General features: G+C 38.1%; 1 protein-coding gene across 1 annotated transcript in view; it reads left to right on the top strand.

The window, feature by feature from the left end:
* PPM1L (protein phosphatase, Mg2+/Mn2+ dependent 1L) overlaps positions 1-25,097 on the top strand; it is a 484,838-nt gene that overhangs the window by 386,592 nt on the left and 73,149 nt on the right. Inside the window, exon 2 of the mRNA XM_004384876.2 lies at positions 1,319-1,493. Coding sequence (XP_004384933.1) covers positions 1,319-1,493 — 175 coding nt within the window. The remainder of the gene's footprint in view (positions 1-1,318; positions 1,494-25,097) is intronic.

Genomic DNA, 25,097 nt, shown 5'->3' on the forward strand with positions numbered 1-25,097 from the left:
ACTATATAGACATGGCTCACCTTATTCTAGGCTCATACCCTAGAGGCAATCTTTTTCAACAGTTTCTTTTATTTCAGTTTTCTAGTGGCTATGAGTATAATTTTAAACAATACATGTATACTTCCATTTATTGGTTTATCAGCTTTAGACAATATTTCGGTGATACAGGACTGCACTGCAAGGAAATACAAAACGCTTGACATTCTCCAGATATATGTTTTAAGGATTGCAGAATTCCTTTGATTCACCCATCCACTCTATCACTTAATTTCTCTCTTAAAATTTATTAAAGCTGTGATTCTCAACGGGAGGGAGAAGAGCGTGCTGTCTTCCAAAACCCACCAGAATAACAGATCAGAATCCTTGGGAAGGTCTATTTCAAAATACACATACCTTTTTTCCTATCCCCAAGTGGAACATGCTTACCTGGTTGAAGATCACTGCGTGTAATCTTAGATGTTACTAATTGGGAGTGTGTTGTGTACATAGGGGTCCCTGGATGGTACAAACAGTTAAGCGCTCAGCTACTAACTGAAGGGTTGGTAGTTCAAATCCACCCAGAGGCACCTTGGAAGAAAGTCCTGGTGACCTTCTGAAAGATCACAGCCTTGACAATCCTATGGAGCAGTTCTACTCTGAAAAACATTGGGTTGCCATGAGTCAGAATCGACTTGATGGCAGCTAGTTGGTGGTTGTATACAGAGGGTGAAAGTAGGGGGAGAAAGTTAAGAATAATATATATAAAGGCCAAGATATTTAAGTGGCAGACCTTTCTGTTTTCAGGTTAAGGGGCATCAGTCTCTTCATTTTCTGTCACTGGTGTTGTCGGCAGTAGCTGAGCTCTCTTTTCTATTTACTTCAAGAAAGTTCCTACATAAGCATTAATGCAAGAACAGCAAGTCAAAGTAGGAATGTGAGTGCTATAGCACAGATGGGCTCACTTCTGAGATGAATGTGTGGCTTCTGCATTCAACATAAGGGCAAGTCAAGTTTATTCAGCAAAATTGCTATCAATTGAATAGTTGAATAGTTGAACTCTGAATACTAACTCTGTGAATGCCAGACCAAATCAATCATCTTTCATACCTTTAAACCTGTAAAAAAAAAAAAAAAAAAAAAAATCGGAGAGGTCTATGATTCTGTCTGTTTGAAAAGCCACCTTACTGGATAAAGCAGAGTCTAAAAATGACAATGACAAGGACATGCTTGTCTAGAGGGTAGGTTCTGCAGTGCTTTGAGTTCTGTCTACAACACCTAAAGGTAAGTGAAAGCTTAAAATGAGAAGTACTAAAGAGTTCTCTGCCTGTTTTATCCACAGACTGCAGCTGAATATGTAAAATCTCGACTCCCAGAGGCCCTGAAACAGCATCTTCAGGACTACGAAAAAGACAAAGAGAACAGTGCACTGTCTTACCAGACCATCCTTGAACAGCAGATCCTGTCAATTGACCGAGAAATGCTAGAAAAGTTGACTGTGTCCTATGATGAAGCAGGTATGTTTGTCTTGCATACACACGCTAGATTTTTTTTTTCCTGCAGAAATTTCTTTGTAGAACTTAGTAAAATCTAGGCCCTTTTCTGAAATAGTAGGTTAAGGGGAAATTAAATTCCAAGTTAATTTCTTCTGTACAGTTTTAATATCAAGCTTTCTCAGGCAATCCCTAAAACTGGCTCTTAAATATCAAATCCCCTTTAAATTTTTGCTCTTTTTTACATTGAATTTTTCTGACCTTTCATCAACCATGATCTAAGCTTTTAAATGTCACATCAATTTTCGTTACAAACTGAAAACTTTTCTATCTGATAATCCAAGAACTGTCATTTGATTCAAGTACTTTTGTAAAAATCTCAGATTTTTCTTTTCTAAAAGCATAATTTTTTTCTCTTAAAGTTGCAGCTGAACTTTGACTTTGTTTTCCTTCGGCTCCTCAGATGAGGAGCCCCTAATACCCTACCAGAGACTTCAGTTCATTGTCTGCCATAGATTCATCCCATCCAAGGGAGCTTACTAGTGAAATCATGGACAAGCCATGGAGAACACTGTTCTTCTCTATTATATATAGTCCATCAGCTAAAACCCAATTTTAATGAAATGGGCGTTATAGTACTTGAAGTTATTATACTCTTTCATAAAATTAAACTTACTTAGCAGAAATATTCTAATTAAAATTGCCATATCAAAAAAAAAAAATGGAGAAAAAGTACAAGAAAATAGTTTCTAATGATCAAATGTTGGTAGTATTGATCCTTATTTTAACACCAGGAACTCCTGTTTTTATTTCCACAAGGAAATTGTTAGCATGCATCTTATTTTGTCCATTGTAATATAAATAGTTTCATAGCTGACATTCTTAATGTTTGATTTCAAGCTTGACTAGCAAACAGAAGAAGGGAGAAAAAGCTACATCTGCCTTACCACTAATGCAGTTGTTCTAGTTACTTAGTAGCCCCATTTACATTCCAGCCACTAGCCCCCTATACATCCCACTTAGACAGGACTCACACGTCAGCCTTGCCCAGAACGTCTCTACTCTCCGTGATTCTCCATTGCTTCATTAAATTTCCAGACACATTGGCTTTCTTCTGCCTGTGGGGTGGTAGTTATTTGGTCTCTGTGTTTGTTTTGTTTGTTTTTAATATTCTTCTCTTTGGAATTCTCATTCATTGCCTCTGTCATCCCTTGTGGAATAAAGTAAGGCTGTGATCAGCCCCAATCAAAGTAACATTAAATAATCATAGCATCTTAGAGATTATAGAACTCATATAATTCATCCCTTCCCTGCCCCCATAATCATTTTATAGTGAGTAAACTGAAACCCATAGACCCATAACACAACTACTTAGTGGTGGGGCTAGGATCCCAACCTCCTAATTACTAATCAAGCTGGGCTTTCACCACTCTAATCAAGGTTTTCATTCACTTACTCAGTAAGCACTTCTTGAATGTATGGTAATATACTAGGCAGTTGGAAGAAAGACAGAAGGGCATTGAAAAGGTGGGGAGGAATTTGAGATGTAGAAAACATAGATGTTGCTTAAGGTCCTCGCTGAGGAGCTAAAACATACCTGCATGACCTTATGAGAAATATTCCAGTGGAACTTGGGAACAAGTGCAATCCACTATATCCACAAGCTATAAAAGTTAAACTGAAGGCGTAAAGAGCAAAGGAATTGTGAAAATGGGTCAAGTTTTCCATGGAATTAGTTAAGGGAGGATATTATTTAAACCCTGAAGGACAAATGATGGATGTGGATTTGTGAAGAAAAGAAGAACACGTTCTATGTGGATGAATGGGCACAAGTGGACATCAAGGTGGAAATGAACATCGTCTGCTCAGTTTTTTTCTTCTTCAGGAATAATTTCCCATTCATTCACACTGTCGCTGAGAAATTACTAATTACTAATCTGTACCACCACCACCAGTTGCCATCAAGTTAACTTCAACTCATAGTAACCCCATGTGTGTCACAGTAGAACTGTCCTCCATAGGATTTTCAATGGACGATTTTTTGGAAGTAGATCACCAAGGTGTCTCTCTGTGGATTCAAGCCTCCAACCTTTTGGTAAGCAGCTGAGCATGTTAACCATTTGTACCACCCTACCATTCCTGCTAATCTGCAGAAGTACACTTATACATGACCTTTAGGGACAAATATTTTGGCATGGATTAATCTATCAATAAACTCTGTAGCATGAAAGGGTGGAAGTAGCAGGGTTGAGAGAGGATCTAAGTTCCAGGCTTTCACCTCTAGCTTAATACTGGCACAGTCTTCAACAAATTAACCTCTTAGTGCCTCTGGTTCTTCATTTCTAAAGTTGGGCTAATAATATCTCATAGGGTTATTATGATAATAAAGTATGATCATGTTTAAGGAAGTGCTTAAAAATCATATTGCAAATGCTAATTAACGCTGCTAATGCTGAATGAGAACAAATTTGGATCTTGTTTCCCCTGGGACCAGTTTCAAGTACTCTGAGAGTCTTTTCTTGGTATGTAGTGTTTGGGGAGGCAGAGGCAAATTTAAAAAGATGATCATTAGAAACTTTGAGAAGTAAAGCAGCATCTTTTGTTAAACCACCCACTATGGGTTCAGTTTGCTCTTGATCATCCTGAATCAGGTAACACAAGATGATGGATTTGGTGGGGTCCGTGTGTGTAAGAATGAATGTCATTGTGTGTTGTGAAATCAAAAGGTCACTGCCTCCTCTTCTATACCCACTTATCAATGATTTCAATTAAGAAAAGGTAGAAAATATGAAAAGATATTACTATTTAACAGAAAAATATTTCCTAGTAACACAAAGGAATTGGGATAGGAAATTAATATAGTCTCCAGTATCTTCAGATATAAGCATCCTATACTAAGACACACTATTTGCTTCTTTCTATGCTATCCCAGTTTTGACTTCATCACATTCTCAGCCCTCTGAGTTTTAGGAAGTGGCTAGTTGGAAGACATCCTGGTCTCTGGAGAGGTTAATTTGCTTTTAATGCTTATCCACTGATAAATCAGCTTGAGTGATAAATCAGCCACCATCTGTGGCCTCAGAACTTCTAAAAACTAATGGGAAAAAATCATTGCACACTTGTCTAAAAACATTGGCTCAAAACTTTTTCTCCCTCCCTTCTCTTTCTCTGTCTCTACCTCTCTCTGTGTCCTCTCTTCTTCTTTAAATACAAATATACCTTAATGCTTTACTCATCTAGAATTCAGTTATCTAGCAACCTGCCATATCTGTACTTCAGCAAAGAAATGGGGAATAAGCAAAAGCCACATGTGTGCAAGCATACCATGTCAAAGAATTTGTGGACAAGCACATAAAATGGAGGCTTGATTTTCTCACTTAAAATCTATATATTTTATTTTATATAGTTCTGACCACTTAGGTTATATTTTCCAATATGATATTTTCTTGTTTTAGAATTCTTTTTCTAACTTTAAGAGTATTATGCTTTCATTATAGAAATAAGTAGAACAATATAATAAGAGAACAATAATTATCAGTAATTCTGTCATTGTAAATATTTTGGTATATTTCCCTCACTCTAAGCATTTTTGAAATATGGTTGATATCTTACAGTTTTATATCTTGCTTTCTTCACTTAACAGTATCACATAAGTACTTCCTCATTTTATTAAAACTTCTTTATGTGAAGATAACTTTAATGGCTGCATAATTATTCATTCTCTGAAAGTGCCATTCACGAAACTTTTTCCTACATTAAACATTTAAGCTTTTGGTTTTGCTATTATGAATAATGCTGCAATGAACAACATTATTCTGCTGTTTTGTATATTTTTCTGCACTGCATATTACTTTATAGAATAGGCTTTAGAAACCATAACAGTTTAATGTTAGAAGATAGGGGAAAGGGTGATGCTTGGGGCAGAGACACTGAGAGCAGCAAGGAGTGAGAGTAAAGAGTAAGCAGAAAAATCCCTGAAAAGCAGTTATCAGAAACCCCAAAACCATGCCACACTACACTCTAACCATTAAAACCCATAAACCCATTGCCATGGAGTCAATTCCAGCTCATAGCGACCCTATAGGACAGGGTAGAACAGCAGATCACCAGGCCTGTCTCCAAGGTGCCTCTGGGTGGGTTCGAACCACCAACCTTTTGGCTAGTAGTCGAGCAGTTACTGTTTGCACCACCCAAGAACTCCTTATTTTCATATACAGATTGTAATAAATGTTACTGAACCTTTTCTCTGTGAATCAAGGTCACCATTATGAACATCAACAATGTTGACCCTCTAAAACAGAGTCTGTGAATGCTGATTTGACTTACTCTAACCATCACCTGTTGCCATTGAGTCGATTCCAACTCATAGCAACCCTATAGTGTAAGTCAGGTAAGGAGGAAGCTGATAAAGTTAAGGTGTGCTTTTGAAGCAGTTCTTAGAAGATGGATTCATAGAGACAGTCAAGATTAGCAATAAGTTCAAGGCGAGCACTTGACTGTCCTTCCCCATTTCTTAGACTCTCAGCACGTAGGCAACATCTGGTACACAATAAATGTTTGTTGAATGAACAGTGTTTGTCTTAGAGATGTCTCAATAATAGATTTACAGTTCCCTTAGATTGATTACAGAACTACAAGAGCATGTCCAGGTGCTTCTGGAGGGTATGTACTGTAAACTCTTTATCAAACCTGCTCCATTAGAGATGGCCTAAGCCACATAGCCTTAAGACAAGAACATTAACTAGAGAAAGAAACACAAAGACAATTTCTCCAGGAACTAGAAGGTGGCTAGAAAGTAGTGCTTTTCAGGAGGGAATTTACCAGATGAGATTTCAGAGTGTCTAGTAGCTCCTAAAGATTGAACTTAACACTCTTGCAAAATGACGTTACTAATAGCAGCCCAGATGCCTACGATTATAGATCTTCAGTGTCTGAAAGTCAGCCAGAGGGTACATTTTGCTTACTCACTACTATAAATGGACAGTCACAGTACGTTAGAAATCCTGGCACTGTTAAAATGATCCTATTTTTCCCAGCAAAATGAAGGTCTTACTATTAAGTTGTATCTCATTAACATTCATTACAAGCATTCCAACAAGGTCTACAGAATTTCCCTTCCCTCATCTCAGCCTTCACTTCTCATTTAGGGGGTAAGTAACACAAATTACATTTTTATTATTTACAACCTGTTTTCTAAAAGTTTGATTTGCTATATGTATAATAATAATGATATACTGTAACACTGTAAAAATAGAAAATCAAAGCCATAAAAAGAGAAGGAAGCAAATGTACTAACCCTGAAGAATAATATAGTTACTTTACTTAAGCGTCTAATTTCCCTCCAGGATTTCTGATAGCCAGGGCAAAAAGAAAATCCTAGTAAGGTACACAGTTCTCACTGTTTTAATAGACAAAATGAAACAGTTTTTCAATGGAGACAGACTCTTTTCTGGTACTAAAGTGTATAAGGACTTTATCACGAGGCACCTTGCATAAGGAACATTGAACAACATTGTCTTAGATTGGGTTTCCCAAAGGTGGAGGTTGAAACAAAAGGCTCGAAATGTAGGTAATTTTGCTGGGAATGTGATCCTCAGGAACAGCAATGAAGGACATTGAGAATGAAACAGGACAGAAGGACTCATTGAGTTGGCCTCCTCTAAGCATGAGTGTGCTCAAGCATATGGTACCTTCTAAGGAAGGTCATGAATAGCATCCTAGAACCAACCACCAGGGGATGAAGGGGAAAATATTTAGCTACCAGTTGCATCCCCACATTAGTCAAGAGTAGCTCTAGAGTAAGTGCAGTAACTTCCTTGCACTTCTAGTTTGCTTATGCCTGTGTGCTAAGTGGGTTCTCTGGGCATCCCACACTTTGGCAACAAGGAAGCTCCAGGACAGGAAACGAAGTGGGATGTGGTTCAGGCCAAGGCCACATCTGGGTTGAATTGGCCCCTGCAGCAGTGGCTGGATTTAGAGATGGTGCTGAGAGACTATAAAATGATACACAGGAGATGTCCTATACAAGAAGCACAAGTGAAATCTTAAAACAACTTTATAGCAAATACGTATTCATTCTTCTTATGATTTTTTCTTACATAGCAACCACCTATAAAAGCTGAGAATACATTATTCATCCTTTTTCAAAGCTCCTGTACAACATCTATACATATCTAATATAGAGTATGCTCAAGTGCACTTATAGAAATATCTTAATATAGCAAAGCACAAAAGGAGAGGGTGTGTTGTTTGACATAACTGCTCAACAGGGCAGCTTCTCAGCTCAAACCAAAACAATTGACTAATCCTCATGTTTATGACTAATGAATTCAAGTACCTGGGGCCTTCAACTTGAGTGGCACATGAGATGTGGCTTTCAAATTGGGGTGTATTCTTTCACATGTTTGAAAAATAATTACCAAGGTCTTAAAAGCTTGTGATCAACCATCTAAGACACAACTATTGGTCTCTACACATATGGAGCAAAAGAGAATGAAGGCAAGCAAAGGCTCAAAGAAGAAACTAGTCCATGGCACTAATAACCCACACAAACCACAACCTCTTCTAACCTGAGACCAGAAGAACTAGATGGTACCCAGCTACCACTAACAACCGTTCTGACCAGGGACACAAATGGAAGGTGCCAGATAGAATGGGAGAAAAATGTAGAACAAAACTAGAGGAACCTCTGAGACTATCGCTCTAATATACCCTTTGAACTTGGAATTGAAGGTATTTCTGCAAGTCGCCTTTCAACCAAATAATAGATTGCCTTATAAAATAAACAGTATCACCTGTCTTAGTTATCTAGTGCTGCTATAAGAGAAATACCACAGGTGGATGGCCCCCAGAAACAGAAGTTTATTCTATCACAGTCTAGTAGGCTAGAAGTCCAAATTCAGGGTGCCAGCTTCAGGGGAAGGCTTTCTCTGTCAGCTCTGGAGGAAGATCCTTGTCATCAATCTTCGTCTGTTCTAGGAGCTTCTCAGCACAGGAACCCCGGGTCCAAAGGACACACTTTGCTCCTGGCACTACTTTCTTGGTGGTATGAAGTCCCCTGTCTCTCTACTCGCTTCTCTCTTTTATGTCTCAAAAGAGATTGGCTTAAGATACAACCTGACCTTGTAGATTGAGTCCTGCCTGATTAACATAACTGCTGCTAATCCCACTTCATTAACATGAAGAGGGAGGTAGGATTTACAACACATAGGAAAATCATATCAGATGACAAAATGGTAGACGATCACACAATACTGGAAATCATGGCCTAGCCAAGTTGACACACATTTTTGGGGGACACAATTCAATCCATAACATCACCCATAAGTACTGTGCTCCCTTAAACTATTAACTATATGAGACCAAACAGTCAACAGTTACCCGAAAGCAAAGATGAGAAGGCAAAGAGGGGAAGGAGAGCTAGGTCAATGGAAACAGAACAAACAGAATGGAAATAATGAGAATGCTGACACATTGTAAAAATTGTAAACAATGGCATGGTCAATTTGTATAAAAATTGTTAAAGGGAACTTAATTTGTTGTGTAACCTTTCACCTAAAACACAATAAAATATTAATTTTTAAAAAGTGCAATGTTAGAAGTTGGAGCAGGGTACATACATAGTACAGAGGAGGTTGTGAGAGGTCAGGGAAAGCTTGGGGGGGTGAGGTTCAACAAGGCTTTGATGAATAGGAAGTCATTGTGCAGATTATATCACAGTGAGGGAGGAAATAAGAAGAAGAAAAAATGCAGATTTGTCATGCAAGCATGCCTAACACTAACTCATAATCGAGGAGTAGAAGATGGACTGGAGAATTTGGGACAGTATCTATTAGTGGTGCTGTGAAAACAAGAATGATCTTGGATTTGACTCAGAAGGAGCTAACATGGAGATTATCTTCTCTTGTATCCTCTCTTGGACATATATTTTAAATGAGTAGATACGTTCCATTTCATCAACATGGGAACCTACAGTTTGGAAGCCTATGACCCTGTTTGGGCATCTGGGAATCTCAGAGAGTTTTGAAAACCAGGATACTCTGTTGTCATTTAAAATTAAGGTTCTGACTCTTTTTTCTTTTTCCAGCTAAAATTTCTGGTTAGCTAAAAAAATTCTTGCCCTTAATAAACTTTAGCATATTTGAGTGCTGTCAGAGCTCAGATATCTTTCTTTTTTATGAGATTAGATAAAAAATGTTGTTTAATATAAACTAAGATTCTGGTTAAGGTAACATGGTTATATCACATGCTAATATTAGGGGAAGTTGGAAAAAAGGGTACATGGAAACTATGCTATCTTTGCAACTCTTCTGCAAACCTTAAATCTTTAAAAATAAAAAAATGTAAAGGTTAACTAAGAAAGATGTTTCTCATGGTAACTAACCAATTTGGCATCTTCTCCGATTAAAACCAGAAAATAATTTTTAAAAGAATGAAAAAAGTGAATCAGAACTGAAATCCAACTTTCTATTGGCTTATGGCTAAACTCCTAACATATTTTCAGAAAGTTGCTCTTTTTGCGTGTAGGTCTGAAATAAAAACATATTACCCTTGGGAAAACAAACAAATAAAAAATAATTACTTTCCATAGATAAACTCGCAACAGTGGTTACTCTGGGAAGAAGAAGCTGGAAAGAAGAATTACTTTTTTACTGAATACTCTTATGATATTGTTTGAATTTTTAACTTTGTGTATATTTTTTTAATTTACAAAAAATAAGTAAATAAATAAAAATAAACTCTTCCTAATACATTTTCCTTTGTATTCAATGCTGGAAATGGAATATAATAAGGCAGAAAGCCATTCTCCTTGCTTATAATAAAGCTATGCTATCTTCTTTTCACCCCTAAGTCATGTATATTTCTAGAATAAGTCAAGGAAAGAACTTAGTGACAAGACCAGCCATTGTGAAACTGGAGTGCCAAGGTCAGAGAAGGTCACCAGTGAGACAAATTCAGTGCTCTACCAGTGAGCACCTGGAGTGCAGGGCTCCTACCATAGGTTGCTTGGTAGCCTTCGTGCCCAGGGCCAGAATTGGTCCCAGAGTTCAGGGCTGGCCTGGCTTTATTGCAGACTTAAAAAAAAAAAAAAAAATTCAGCTGGAAGAGAAATAGGATTCATGGGCAGCAACCTGGTGAGGATTCAGCTGAGTTTCTAATTTCACTTACTATTGGTTGGCTCTGCATTACCCCAGAGCTTGATCTTCATGTGTCTGACAAGTAACCTGACTTGTCGGGTTTATCTGCTTTACTTGGCCTTTAATCAGATCTTCTATTGATTTTCTTTCAAGGCAGTGCAATATAGTGGAAAGAGCCTAGGCTTTGACGCCAAACTGTCTTCATGATAATTCCTTATGATATCAAATCTGATGGGGCTTTTAATGAGGATTAAAGATAATGTATGGAAAATGGCAGACATACAGTAGACATGCATGCAATGATGGTCTTGCCGTTGTTGTTGATGTAGTGAGCCGTCAGGTCAATTCTGACTCATAGCGACCTTATAGGACAGAGTAGAACTGCCCCATAGGTTTCCTAGGCTATAATCTTTACAGGAGCAGATTGCCAGGTCTTCTGGATTTGAACCTCTGATCTTTGGGTTAGCAGCCAAGTGCTTAACTATTGCACCACTAGGGCTCCTTTGGTATGGTGTACAGGGTTATTTTTCCAATCCTCTCCACAGTAGAAGAATTGCCTATCCTGTGCTTTATGTAAGTTTACTTCTGTCCAAGGCACAACAGAAGTCATCAAAATACTGATTCAGTCAGCCACATGTCCCTTCCTTGCCCTGTCCTCGGTGGAAAAGCAGTTCCTCAAGTTAAGTGTATTTTTACATATTTGTTTATTTTGTTTTTGCTTCTTCTAAGGCTGTGTGTTAGTTATTTGTTGCTGCATTACAAATCGCTCTAAAGCTGAACAGCTTAAAACAGATCTCACATGGTTTCTGAGGGTCAGGAATCCTGTTTGGTTCTTTCATGAGGTTTCAATCAAGCAGTCTTATTCTCTGAAGACATAAGTCATATTCTCTGAAGACATGACTGGGACTGGAAATTCTGCTTCCAAGCTAACTCATGATAAGACACCTCAGTTCCTTACTACCGGGGCCTCTTCACAGGCTGCTTGCTACACAGCTTCTCCTAGTATGACCAAGAGAAAGCAAGGGAACATCCAAGACAGAGCCACAGTCTTTTATAACCTAATATGGGAATTGACATACCAATAACCTATTCTATCGGTCACATAGACAATCCCTGGTTCATTGCAGGAGGGGACTACACAAGGGTATTAATACCAGGAGGAAGGGATAATTGGGGGCATTTTAGAGGCTAGATACCACAGGCTGCATTGCAAAAATATCTACGCTGACCCTGCCATTTCCTTCACCTCTTCTTTCTGTTATTATTGCCTTCCTTTTTTTCTATTCTCTATTTCATTTATCGCTGCTCAGATAGTTGTTGTTTCCTTCCTTTGAGTAGTTTTGGACTTGGTTTGCTCTTGTTTTTCTGGTTCCTCAAGTTGTATAGTTAGGTTTTGGACTTGAGATCTTTCTTCTTTTTTAATATAGGCATTTACTACTGTCAATTTCCCTCTGAGCACTGTTTTTGCTGCATCCCTTAAGTTCGGTGTGTTGTGTTTTCATTTTCATTTTAGTCTAGGTATTTTCTGATTGCTCCCTTGATTTATTCCTTGATTTATTAAGTTCTTTAATACTGTGTTGTTTAATTTCCACATTTTTGTACATTTTCTAGTTTTCTTTCTGTTGTTAATTTCTACTTTCATTCCTTTATAGTTGAAGAAGATACTTTATATGATTTCAATGTTTAAAAATTTATTGAGTCTAGTTAGTGATCTAGCATATGACCTATCCTAGAGAATGGTCTGTGTGCACTGGAGAAGAATGTGTAGTCTGTTGTTATTGGGTAGAGTGTTCTATGAATGTCTTTTAGGTCTAGTTGGTTTATAAGTGTTGCTCAAGTCCTCTATTTCCTTATTGCTCTTCTGTCTAAATGTTCTATCCATTATTGAAAGGAGTGTATTGAAGTCTTCAGGTATTATTGTTTAACTGTCTATTACTCCCTTCAGTTCTGTCAGTGTTTGCTTCATCTATTTGGGGGTTTTGATGTTAGGTGTATATATATTTACAGTTGTTATATTTTCTTGATGAATTGACCCTTTTATCGTTATATAATGCCCTTTGTTATCTCTTATAAAAGATTTTGACTTAAAGTGTATTTTGTTTGATATCAGTATAGCAAACCGAGCTCTCTTTTGATTACTATTTGCATGGAAAAAATTTTTTCCATCCTTTCACTTTTAACTTTTTTGTGTCTCTGGGCATAAAATGTGTCTCTTCCGGACAGTATATAGATGGATTGTGGTTTATTTTTATTTTTTTAATCCATTCTTATACCTGCTGCCATTTGATTGGAAAATTTAATCCATTTACCCATAAACCTGTTGCCATGGAGTTGATTCTGACTCATAGTGACCCTATAGGACAGAGTAGAACTGCCCCATAGGGTTTCCAAGGAGCAGCTGGTGGATTTCAACTGCCGACCTTTTGGTTAGCAGCCAAACGCTTAACCACTGTGTCCAATAAGGAAGGACTTCTGTCATTTTGTTGTTTGTGTGTTTCTTATACTTTCTTTGTCCCTCATTTCCTCCAATACTGCCCTCATTTATGTTTTTGAGTTTTTGTATTGAACTGTTTTAATTCCTGTCTCCTTTCCTTCTGTGTGTATTTTTTAGATATTTCTTTGTCGTTACCATGAACGTTACGTTTAACATCTTAAATTTATAACAACCTGACTTAAAATGATACCAGATTAATTTCAGTATCATACAAAAACTATTCCTATACCACTCTTTCCCCCATCCCTGTTTACATTGTTATTATCGCCAATAACAACCTTATACATCATGTGCCCAATAACATGAATGTATACTAACAACTATAATTAAACCAAAAAACCAAACCCATTGTCGTCGAGTTGATTCCGACTCATAGTGACCCTATAGGACAGAGTAGAACTGCCCCATAGGGTTTCCAAGGAGCAGTTGGTGGATTTGAACTGCCAACCTTTTGGTTAGCAGCCAAGCTCTTAACCACTGTGCCACCAGGTCTCCAACAATTACCAACAAAAATACCATAAAATTTACCCTTACATTTGTCTATGAAATCACCTTTACTGGAGATCTTTTTTTCATCTGTACAACCTTCAGTTACTATTTAACATCCTTTCATTTTCATCTGAAGGACTCCTTTTAGCATTTCTTACAGAGTGTGTTTGTAACACACTCTCTCAGCTTTCATTTATCCTTATTTTTGAAATACAGTGTTGCCAGATGTGGAAATCTTGGCTGATAGTTCTTTTCTTTCAGTACTTTCAGTACTTTAAATATGTCATTATATTGCCTTCTGGCCACTAAGGTTTCTGAGGAGAAATCAGCGTTTAATCTTATTGAGGATCCTTTGTATGACAATTTGCCTCTCTCTTGCTGCTTTCAGGATTCTCTCTTAATCTTTGGTTTTTGAGAGTTTGATTACAGTGTGTCACAGTGTGGATCCCTTTGGGTTTATCCTACTTGGTGTTGTTGGCTTCTTGGATTTGTGGATTCATGTCCATCAAATCTGGAAAGTTTTTTGCTATTATTCAAATATTTTTTATGTCCCTTTTTCTCTGTCTCTCTCTTCACTTTCTGGGATTCTTATGATGTATATGTTAGTTCGCTTATTGGTGTCCCACAGTTCCATTAGGCATTACTCCATTTCTTTATCTCTTTTTCTTGTTTCTCTTCAGTCTCAATAATTTCAATTGTCTTATCCTCTACTTGTCTGATTCTTTCTTCTGCCAACTCAAATTTGTTATTACGTCCTTTCAATGAATTTTTTCAGTTATTGTATTCTTAAGCCCCAATATATCAATTTGAGTACTTTTTATAGTTTCTATCTCTTTATTGAAATTCTCATTTTGTTCCGGTACCATTTTCCTGATGTCCTTTAGTTCTTTGTATTATCCTTTAGTTCTTTGAGCAGATTTAATATTGTTATTCTAAAGTCTTATAATTTGTTCACTATCCAGGATTCCATAGGGTCAATTTCTATCTATTTGTATTGTTATTTCATTCGTATTGTTATTTCAAAACATCGTCTTCTGTTTCTTATATGCCTTGTGATTTTTTGTGGAAATGGGAATATTTCAATATTATAATGCACTTGTTCTGGAACTTAGATTCTTCCTCTTCCCCAGGAATTGCAGGGGTTTTTTGTTTTGTTTTATTTTTTGTTATTGTTGTTTTGTTTTAAATCATTGAAGGCTGTAATGCTCTGCCTGCTCAGTAACCTTCCATGACTACTTTTGCAAATACTGCCTTCCAAAACATGCATGGACATTAAAGGGTACTCACTGGAGCCCATGCCCAACTAGTGTTTCAAAGGAAATTTTCTTGTACTCCAGGGAAGACACAAATACCTGATTCATTCATTCCTCAGGGATTGCTGTTGTTACTTAATGAAGGCTGCAGTCAACTGTTTAGTGACTTTTCCAAGCTAATTATTACAAAGTCTCTTCCAATTTTGTTATCTTTGCGGTCAGTCAGTGACCTAACAGATTTCTTCTAAGGGCATGCTGACCTATTGAGTCTTCCAGAAAAGTAAAGCCGCTTTTATAAGAGTACCAAAACTGCTGCAATAGTCTGCAGCTATCCCTTAGGCACCACCAGACCAACCCAACTGTGCAAACTTTGCACCTCCAAATTCTGGCACCAACCAGCCACACTAGGAACAGGGGCCACTGTCCAACTATCACAGTGGGGCTGAGGAATGGGGGATGGTAGCCGGTGATGCACATGGTTCACCTAGTGTTGGATGATGAGCTCTCTAGATTGGAAGTCACTACACAATAGCCTCAATAATGGACTCAAACATACCTACAATCATGAAGATGACGCAGCACTGGGCAATATTTCATTCTGTTGTAGATGGGGTTCCCATGAGTCAGAGCCAACTCATTGGCAACTAACAACAACAACAGGCAAATTCATAGAGATAAAAGTTTATTAGTGTTTACCAGGTGCTGAGGTAGGGAGGAACGGGGAGTTATTTCTTCAAGAAATGCTGAGTTTCCATTTGGGGTGATGAAAAATTGTTGGAAATGGATAATGGTGATGATTGCACAACATAGTGAATGTAATTAATGCCACTGAATTGTACACTTAAAAACGGTTAAAATGGCAAATTTTTTTAATGTATTTTACCACAATAAAAAAAAAATTAATATTTTATTTCTACAAATTTTCCAAAAACATATAACTCAGAGCTTTGGATGGGACTTGTGCAAGGGAGGGATCCTGAAGTTTAAGCTTTACTAGCTTCAAATAAATCTACTACCTCTGGCTCTGGAAGAGGCAGGATCTCTAGGAGAGTTTGTGACTGAGGAGGAAATAATGGGATCTCTATTGTAGATACTGCCAAGAGTACCAGCTATATTAATGCCTTCCACAAGCAGTTCAGTGTATAAGGGGGGACCTGGGCAAGAGAGAAGGAATAGGGCTGCTGCCTGGGGCGAGTAATGCTCATGAGAGGTACCCCTTGTCAACTCACAGAAAATTCGGGAAAGTTTTTATCTACACAGTTGCTATCAAAAGCATGACGTTTGAATTATTGATGTTTATATGACATCTGCAGGCAGGTGAGGCCTAGACGCACTCAGGTTAAGCAGTAAGTGAATGATATGAGAAAACCAACCTTGTTCTTGAAATGAGAACAGATTTGACCTTGAGCTACATCAAAGAATGATAGAACCACTTCACAGCTGCTATAGATCTCTGACTTTTAGAAGCAGATATTAAATATCAGATTTTCTTGGCTTTTAGTCTGTCAGTCCTAGTCAATAATTAACAGCACTGAATGAAACATCTTTCCTTTGAGATCCTTAAACTGCCTAAGTGATAAGCTTAGCTTAGGTGAGCATTCTGGGGTAGTAAGCAAAGGGAAAATATGGTTCCAGTTTTGGTCTGTGTGTTATTAGAGCTGGCACTAAAAAAGAAATAAAATGTTTTCTAATTTTCCTTCCTGCCTGGGGGAACTAATTCATGAGGAAGTTAAGTGACTTTCTCGGGGTCTCAAAACAACTTACTAGAATAGAATAGCCAGTCTTTAACTACCAAAGTTTTCCTGGGAGCCACCATTTATGCCCTGCTAACCTGCTCCCTCTGTTCACAAAGAATTTATAATGGTAGTGCAGTTAGCCAGAGATGTTTGTAAAATTCTTTATGCTTGAGAAGACGCCAGAGAATGTCTGTAATTTCATACACTAGCCCCATGAGTCTCATAATCAGCGGATTATAAGAGCTATAGCACTATAGTAGTCAGAACCTTACTAGAAAAATTATTTGCTATGGAAGAGGGGAAGGTATGATTCTTTTGTAGAAAAGACCAAACCTTAGCCAGCTAATATTAAACCTGATATACCAATTAAAGTGAATGTTGTTACTTCTTATGTCAAAGAGCAGAAAGGAGGCAATAGACTGAAATAAACAGAACAATCCCTTAGGAAAATCTGAAACTTGAGTATAAGGACTTCATTGCAGTATTTCTTAACCTGTTTACTTGCCCATTTCTCATTTTTTTTTTCCTTTAATTTGTATAGCACCACTTTCTGTAAAACCACAATGATTGCCCTGTTATAAGTTCCTCTGCAGTAGAAAGCTTTATAGAAAAACAATTTGAGCATTTCTCTTCTCTCTATTAATACTCCAAAGCAGTATTCTCACCAAAACCAACACTTTCTTTTTATATCAAATATTATTTAACACCCTATTTGCTGTCCTGGAATGAAATTCACAGATAATATAATCTGCCTGTATGCATAATGTTTTTAAAAAATAAGTGAAATTCCCTAACAATATAAAGGGAAAAACAAAGGACAGTAATTTATAATAAATTATGTGTATTTCAACATGTAAATACTCAGGCACCAATACATCAGAAACATAATGGAGTTGTCAAATGTTTGCACTTAAATGCTTTTAGTATCTCCATGAGGACCACAGCTACAAATACAGACTGATGGTAGTTTTCTTTTGACAGCTTACATACAGCAAAGTGCAGGTTCCCCTAATTTACACAGTAGTTGCATTCCTGGAAAATTTGGTGTATAATAAAGCCATTCCAAAATTACTCTTTGTTTACATGTAAACAGAAAGTCCAGGCTCATGTAATTATAAACAGGTTTTTCACCTCAGTCAAGGAGCCCTGGTGGCACAGTAGTTAAGCACTCAGCTGCTAACCAAAAGGTCGGTGGTTCAACCCCACCAGCTGCTCCGTGGGAGGAAGATGTAGCAGTCTGCTTCTGTAAAGATTACAGCCTTGGAAACCGTATAGGCAGTTCTACTCTGTCCTGTAGGGTCGCTATGAGTCAGAATAGACTCCACGGCAACGGGTTTTTTAGGTTCATCTCTGTCATTTGAAAGTTATGTCAGACGTTGTAAAGTCTCTTTCATAGGCCTGTCCATCAGATTGCAGAATCTCTAGTGTTCCTGACCCCTGCCAAATAAGCCTGAGTGGCACCCATCATTGTGACAACCAAAAATGCCCCCACAAATATTCAAAGCACTCCCACTCAGAACCAGCATTCTAAAGTCTGAAACAGAGTGAAGAATTAATCTGGGTGGGAGATGTGAACCTTTCTGAATCAATTTTGGATGTTTCTGATTCATTTTCTTTAGCTTTGAGATGTTGGGAGCCACTGCTTCACTTTCACATATTGGAACTTTAAGAATCTAGGATCTTCTCAGTAAAAAGAAAGATGGTATGATGGTACTGAAATGGCACAAAGAATTTATTGCTTTCCCAAAGCCACCTGAGTTTCATTAAGAATCTCTAGGGAAAGTTTGGTGAGGGAAAGAAGATTCCCAGCTGCAGATACTAGTTCAAGCCTAAATACAAGCCTCAGGAACCTAGAAAATGGGGTCAGTTATAGCTTGGGCAATTGTGTAACTCTTTTATGAAATAGAAAATATTGTTTCTTCTCAGATTAATCTAGATCTACTCTAAGTCTGTTAGAATCTCCCAAAAGTCACACTCTCATTTTTTGTGCAGTACTTGAAACATGACCCTTCATTGTAGTTCTAAGGGCTATAGCCTATGGGAATGACCCACATGAGGAACTTGAAACTATCCATGTTCCAGTGAAAACCCAAAATGTTTGACTGGAAATTGACCAGCCTAATATGTACAAGTTCTATCATTCATCTCATTATTCTGCATTCTGTATAGTTATGACACATTTATTGAAAATTTATAAAGAGCTCCATCTCTAGCTTCTCCTAGCCAGAGATTTTCACAGCTTGTGATTGCAGAGAAAAAGAGACTCTCTCTTTCCTGATATCCACAAGGAAGACTTTGGCCAGTTAGGATCACACACTCGTCTTTGAACCAAGAACTGTGGCCATGAAAGAAAAACTCTGATTGGCCAGCCTGAGTCATTTGCTCATCCCTGTAAAGGAGGGTGGGCAGGTACAGTGGACCTCATGGCTTGAGAGAGAGGGAGCTCCCCAGGGAAAATGGATGCCAGGCAGGTAAAAATAACAGGTGACTGCTTGAGAAACCCAAACTGAGCCAGAACAACTGCTACTATTCCTGCGTCAGCAGGCCATTGTGTCCCCAAACTTTTAACTGAATACTTGATCCAGGTACAGTGTGCGCTGATGTTATAATGAGAAGGGTTTTTTCTTTCTTTATTTTGATTTATACATGAAGATATAGAATTATAAACAGTGCTTGACATAGGGTAATAGTTAATTGTTAGCTGATATTATTATATGTTCATAGGTAAAAACGATGTTTCTCCTATTCTCTGAATAATGAGAAACTTGAGAAAACATTTACTACATTGAATACTGGTCTTGGGTGATGCTTAGCAACAATATCTCAATGCTTGTCAGTGACTACATGAATTTTAGAGTAGCATTTCCTAATCTAGATTGTTCTTCAATTTGATCAATTATCCTGATTCTCTACATCAGAGCTGAGAAGAAAAAAAGGAAGTTAGGGAAGAAAATTTGAGAATTGAGCCACAAACTTTTACACTAAAGATGATCAGAGTGGAAATCGTCACTAAGTGGTAAAAAAATTGCCTTCTGCCTGCCTCATATCTGGCAGTTGGAATACATTATTCTGGTAATGATTCTAAAGCATCAGTAGCAGTCTGCTTACGTTGGAGTGACTTGTTGAACTTTGCAAAACTACAGCCATGGGCCTCAACCCTGAAGACTGATTTAGTAAGTGAGGATGGAACCAGACTCCCAGGGTAAGTTTAATGTGCAGCCAAACATGAGAGCTGCTATAGTCGACCTCTGTAATTTATAAAGAGGAGGAAGATGACATAGTGTCATAGGGTTTTCTATATATATACCCATACACACACACAGAGAGAGAGAGAGAGAGAGAAAGGTTTATTTTAAAGAATTGGCTCACTCAGTTGTGGGGGACTGGCAAGTCCAGTATCCGTAGATCGGGTGACAGATTGGAGATTTCCTGCAGGCATGTGTCCCAAGATCTGAAGGTCAGATGAAGGAAAGAGTGAAGAGTGAGTGACTTCTGGCAAAATATCTATTTATAGTGTAGAGGCAGAATACACACCAGAGGGAGCCTCCCTTTTTGCTCTTAAGGCCTTCAACTGATCAGTCGAGGCCCACCTACATTATAGAAGATAATCTGCTTTACTTAAAGCCAACTGATTTAATCACATGTAACTACTTCATAATAGCAACTAGACTAGTGTTGGACCAAACAACTGGGCATCATAGCCTAGCCAAGTTGCCACATAAAATTAACCATCACACATAGTGAGAATACAGAGCAGTAGTTCAGGTACACCTAAGCTGTAAGAACTTGGATGTCTATAGACATACAGAGGTTCACACCTTATCCCTCCTTTCAATGACAAAGCTGTTCTAGACCCTTAGTACAGTTAACATTTTCTCCTTAGTGCCTCATTTTTCTCCCATCAGTGGCTGATACTCAAAGCCTGCTCCCCACCCCACCCCATTTTTCTCTTTTCCTTTACTTCTCAGTTAATTTCACTTTGAACTGTCTGTTTCTCATGTATGTAAGCAAATTCATCCTAACACTTTTTCTGGTCTCTTTTGCAAACCTTACTCAAGATTTTTTTTTTTTTTGGAAAATATTATTTCTTCTTTCCATTTATTAATGAATAAAAATAACCATAAATATAGCTGATAAACTTTACTCGTTCATTTAAAATTAGTTATCTTAGGCACAGTCTAAGTTCTGGAAATTCAGTTGTGGATAAGACAGACAAGATCCCTTTTCTCACAGAGCATACAGTGTAGTTGAGGAGACAAATTTATGAATAAATACTGATACGATGCCAGTTGGTGATAAGTGCTATGGAGAAAAATAAAGCATGATAAGGGACTAGAGATTAATGAGTAGAGGTGGGGGAGACAGAGGTGGGTGGTCAGAAAGCAGAGTGAGCCATTCTAAGATCTGCAGAAGAAGCATTTCCAGGCAAAATCAAAACAAACAAAAAAATGCTTCCTGCTGAGTCGATTCCGACTCATGGTGACCCCATGTGTGCAGAGTAGAACTGCTCCATAGGGTTTTCAAGGCTGTGGCCTTTCAGAAACAGATTGCCAGGCCTTTCTTTCAAGGTGCTTCTGGGATTGGAACCGCCAACCTTTCGGTTATTAGCTGAGCCCTGAATCATATTTGTGCCACCTAGTGACTCCTATTCCAGGCAAAGAGACCAGCAAATGCTAGGGTCTGAGGTGGGAATAAATTTGGCCTGTTCAAGGAGCAACAGAATGAGCAAGGCAGAGGATGGTAGAGTATAGAGTTGGAGAAATGAGGAGGAGCCGTGTCACAAAGGCTTGTGGGACATTGTTTCAAATGCTGTTAAGTGGAGTAAAACGGAAAAAAAAAGTTGACAATTGGATTTGGCAAGATGAAAGTTGTCAGTGTCCTCAACAAGAGCAGTTTTATTGGCACTGTGAGGACAAAATGCTCTTTGAAGTGGGTTAGGAAAAAATTGTGGAAAATAAGTGGAAATTTCAAGTAAAGACAAATTTTTCTTGCATTTCACCATAAAGGTGAGCAAAGACATGCACCAGTAGCCAGAGCCTTTGTGGTATTTAGGTTATTTTTTTTTTTAAGATGGGAAAAATAACAGAATATTGTTATGCTGATAGAAATTATCTTCTAGAATGGGAGAAATTGATGATGCAGGAGAGATAAGTATTTTTATAGGATCAAAGCTCTTGAGTAGGGGAGAAACAGGAACAGGAAGGAAAGAAGTCAAGAGATTTTTGGTTCTATGAGTTAATTGATGATGGCAAAATATGTTAGTTTTCCCTCTTTTAGTGTTTTCTTAGCAAAATAGGTAAGATCATGAGTTGAGAGTAAGGACAGGGGAAGTGGTGTTGGAAATTTGAGAAAAGAGGAAAATCTGTGAAATAGTCAACTCAAAAGTTGAGAAACCGAATTATCTAGGGGAATATAGTAAAAATGCAGTAATGAGTCATTTAAATTTAAAGCAAGACTTCAGTAAAACTGTGTTTATAGAGTACAGACATAAAGTCAAAAGAGGACTGGATTTTACTAGCGTTGACGTTTTGCCAAGCCAAGTCAACAGAGGGAAGAACAAAGGAAGAATTTTAGTGATGGGCAGGGTAGGAGGCATATGAGGACTTAAGGGGGGCAAGGGACAGTGAAAAAGTATTTGGACAAAGTGGTCCTCTGGGGTTAAAGAATTATTGGAGTCAAAGTACCAGTAAGAGTTTAAAAAAAAAGTTAGAATTAGCGGTCAGAGAGTGAGATGTTTCAACTAAAGATTTTTGAGGTACTTCCAGAAGTTGAGTAGCTGGGGTTTTAATGGATGGTCTGTGTGGATGGTGACAATGACAGTGGTAGGGAGAAAGTGCCAAGGAGAAAGCTACTAGCTCTTGATTGAGGAGGTATAACCAGGAGGACAGTAAATGATTGCCACAAGGAACAGGCAGTCGAATAGTCTGACGGCAGATGCTTCAAAGGATCTGGATGTTTGAGGGAGGGGAAATGGTGTGGAAGCAGCAGTGAGGAACAAAGAGGAGACCTGCACTTTGGTATGAAGGTTGTGGGAGAGAAAACAGCTATCACGTAAGAGAGAGATAGGAGATGAAGTGTTCTCAGCTTATATATAACCAGGTTTCAGAGCAAGAAGATGAAGGGAGTGTTCAAAAAAGAGTTTTAAGGATTAGGAGATTTTGCTGATAAGAAGTTCCCGTGGACACAGTGGAAAGTTTGGGGGAGGGAGTGTAGCAAAAGGGAAAAATGGGAGATGGGGACAATTCAGGGAACATTTAGAGACAAATTGGGATGAGTCTGGGCGATGGGGCTTGGACTTTTTGTGGTGACTGAGGTAAACAGGGACATACAAAATGGTGAATGATGATCTTTGGGGAAGAAGACTATAACCTCCTTTTAGGGATTGCTGTCTAAGCTAGAGACTGCTGGTTGCCTACCCAACCTAATATCTGCCACCACCCATTAGAACCTCTAATTTTTATTTGGGCACAATGCTGTCTAGAATAAAAGCTATACTTCCCAACCTTCCTTGGAGCTAAATGTAGTATTGTGGTACCTTGCATCACTGCTCAAGATTCAGAGTCTAGGGAAGGGGTGCTTGATTGCCAGGCCCAGGCTGTGTACCAAAAGAGACTGCGAAAAGGAGTAACCCGGCTGTTTGTATAGCAAAAAGTCAAACAATCTGCACACCAACAATAGGGAATAATTGGAATAAACTAAAGGTTCAAAGTAACCTGGAATAACAAAAAACCACCAATAGAGGATTAGTTGATAACTTCAGGGCTTCAGAATAAAGCATTAAACCCATTGCAAGTCAATTCTGACTCATAGTAACCCTGTAGGATAGAGTAGAACTGTCCCATAAGGTTTCCAAGGAGCAGCTGGTGGATTTGAACTGCCAACCTTTTGGTTAGCAGCCTGATCTCTTAAGCACTGCGCCACCAGAGATTAGCTGGAAAAAATGAAATGTCTAATGACATGGCATTAACTAGAATGACCTATATATATCCTTCAACCTTATACCTAAAAATTGAAAATGTAAACAAATAAGTAGGGCAAGCAAACATAATTGTCTTAAAATGATTTAGAAAAGTATTTAAAATAGAAACACCATAATTCCCCTATAACCTCAAATTCGGGAGGGTATCTTTTTTTTTATGTTTTTTTTTTTAGTGTCTCATTTATTATAAAAGCACTGGATGCTTATTCCATGTAACTCATGAAATGCAAGACAACCAAAAGATTAGTTAAAGATCATATTTAGAGACAAATACTGCTCCCACCATAATATATATTTTTGCAGAATCTCTTTTGTATACATATTTTTTATTGTTGTTAGGTGCCATCAAGCCAGTTTTGACTCATAGTGTACAAAGGTACAACAAAACGAAATACCTCCAGTCCTGGACCATCCTCACAATCGTTGTTATGTTTGAGACAGTTGTTGCAGCCACTGTCTCAGTCCATCTCATCTCTTTTTCACTGACCCTCTACCAAGCATAATGTCCTTCTCCAGGGACTGGTCCCTCCTGATACCATGTCCAAAGTACATGAGACGAAATCTCGCCATCCTCCTTCCAAGGAGCACTTTGGCTCTATTTCTTCCAAGACAGACTTCTGGCAGTCCATGGTATATTCAGCATTCTTCGCCAACACCATAATTCAAAGGCATCAATTCTTCTTCAGTCTTCCTTATTCATTGCACAGCTTTCCCATGCATAAGAGGTGCGTGAAAATATCATGGCTTGGGTCAGGAGCCCCTTAGTCCGAAAAATGACATCTTTGCTTTTTAACGTATTAAAGAGGTCTTTGGCAGAAGATTTGCCCAATGCAGTACGTCATTTGATTTCCTGACTGCTGCTTCTGTGGGCGTTGATTGTGGATCCAAGTAAAATGAAATATTTGACAATGTCATTCTTTTCTCCATTTATCATGATGTTGCTTATTGGTCCAGTTGTGAAGGTTTTTGTTTTTCTTTATGGTGAGGTGTAATCCATACTGAAGGCTGTAGTAATTGCTCTCCATCAGTAAGTGCTTCAGGTCCTCTTCGCTTTCAGCAAGTAAGGTTGTATCATCTGCATATGGCAGGTTGTTAGTGAATCTTCCACGAATCCTAATGCCACATTCCTCTTCATGTAGTACAGTTTCTAGGATTATATGCTCAGGAAACAGATTGAATATGGTGAATAATGCAACCCTGACATGCACCTTTCTTGGTTTTAAACCATGCAGTATCCTGTTCGCTGTTCGAACGACTGCCTTTTGGTCTATATACAGATTCCACATAAGCACGATTAAGTGTTCTGGAATTCCCATTCTTTGCAGTGTTATCCATAAATTATAATCCACACAGTTGAATGTCTTTGCATAGTCAATAAAACACAGGTAAACATCACTCTGGTATTCTCTGCTTTCAGCCAAGATCCACCTGCCATCAGCGGTGATATCCCTTGCTCCGAATCTTCTTTTGAATTTCTGGCAGTTTCCTGTCGATGTACTGCTACGACTGCTTTTTTTTTTTTTTTTTTTTTTTTTTTTTT

This window comes from Trichechus manatus, unplaced genomic scaffold, assembly GCF_000243295.1.
Source record: "Trichechus manatus latirostris isolate Lorelei unplaced genomic scaffold, TriManLat1.0 scaffold00129, whole genome shotgun sequence".
Classification (NCBI taxonomy): domain Eukaryota; kingdom Metazoa; phylum Chordata; class Mammalia; order Sirenia; family Trichechidae; genus Trichechus; species Trichechus manatus.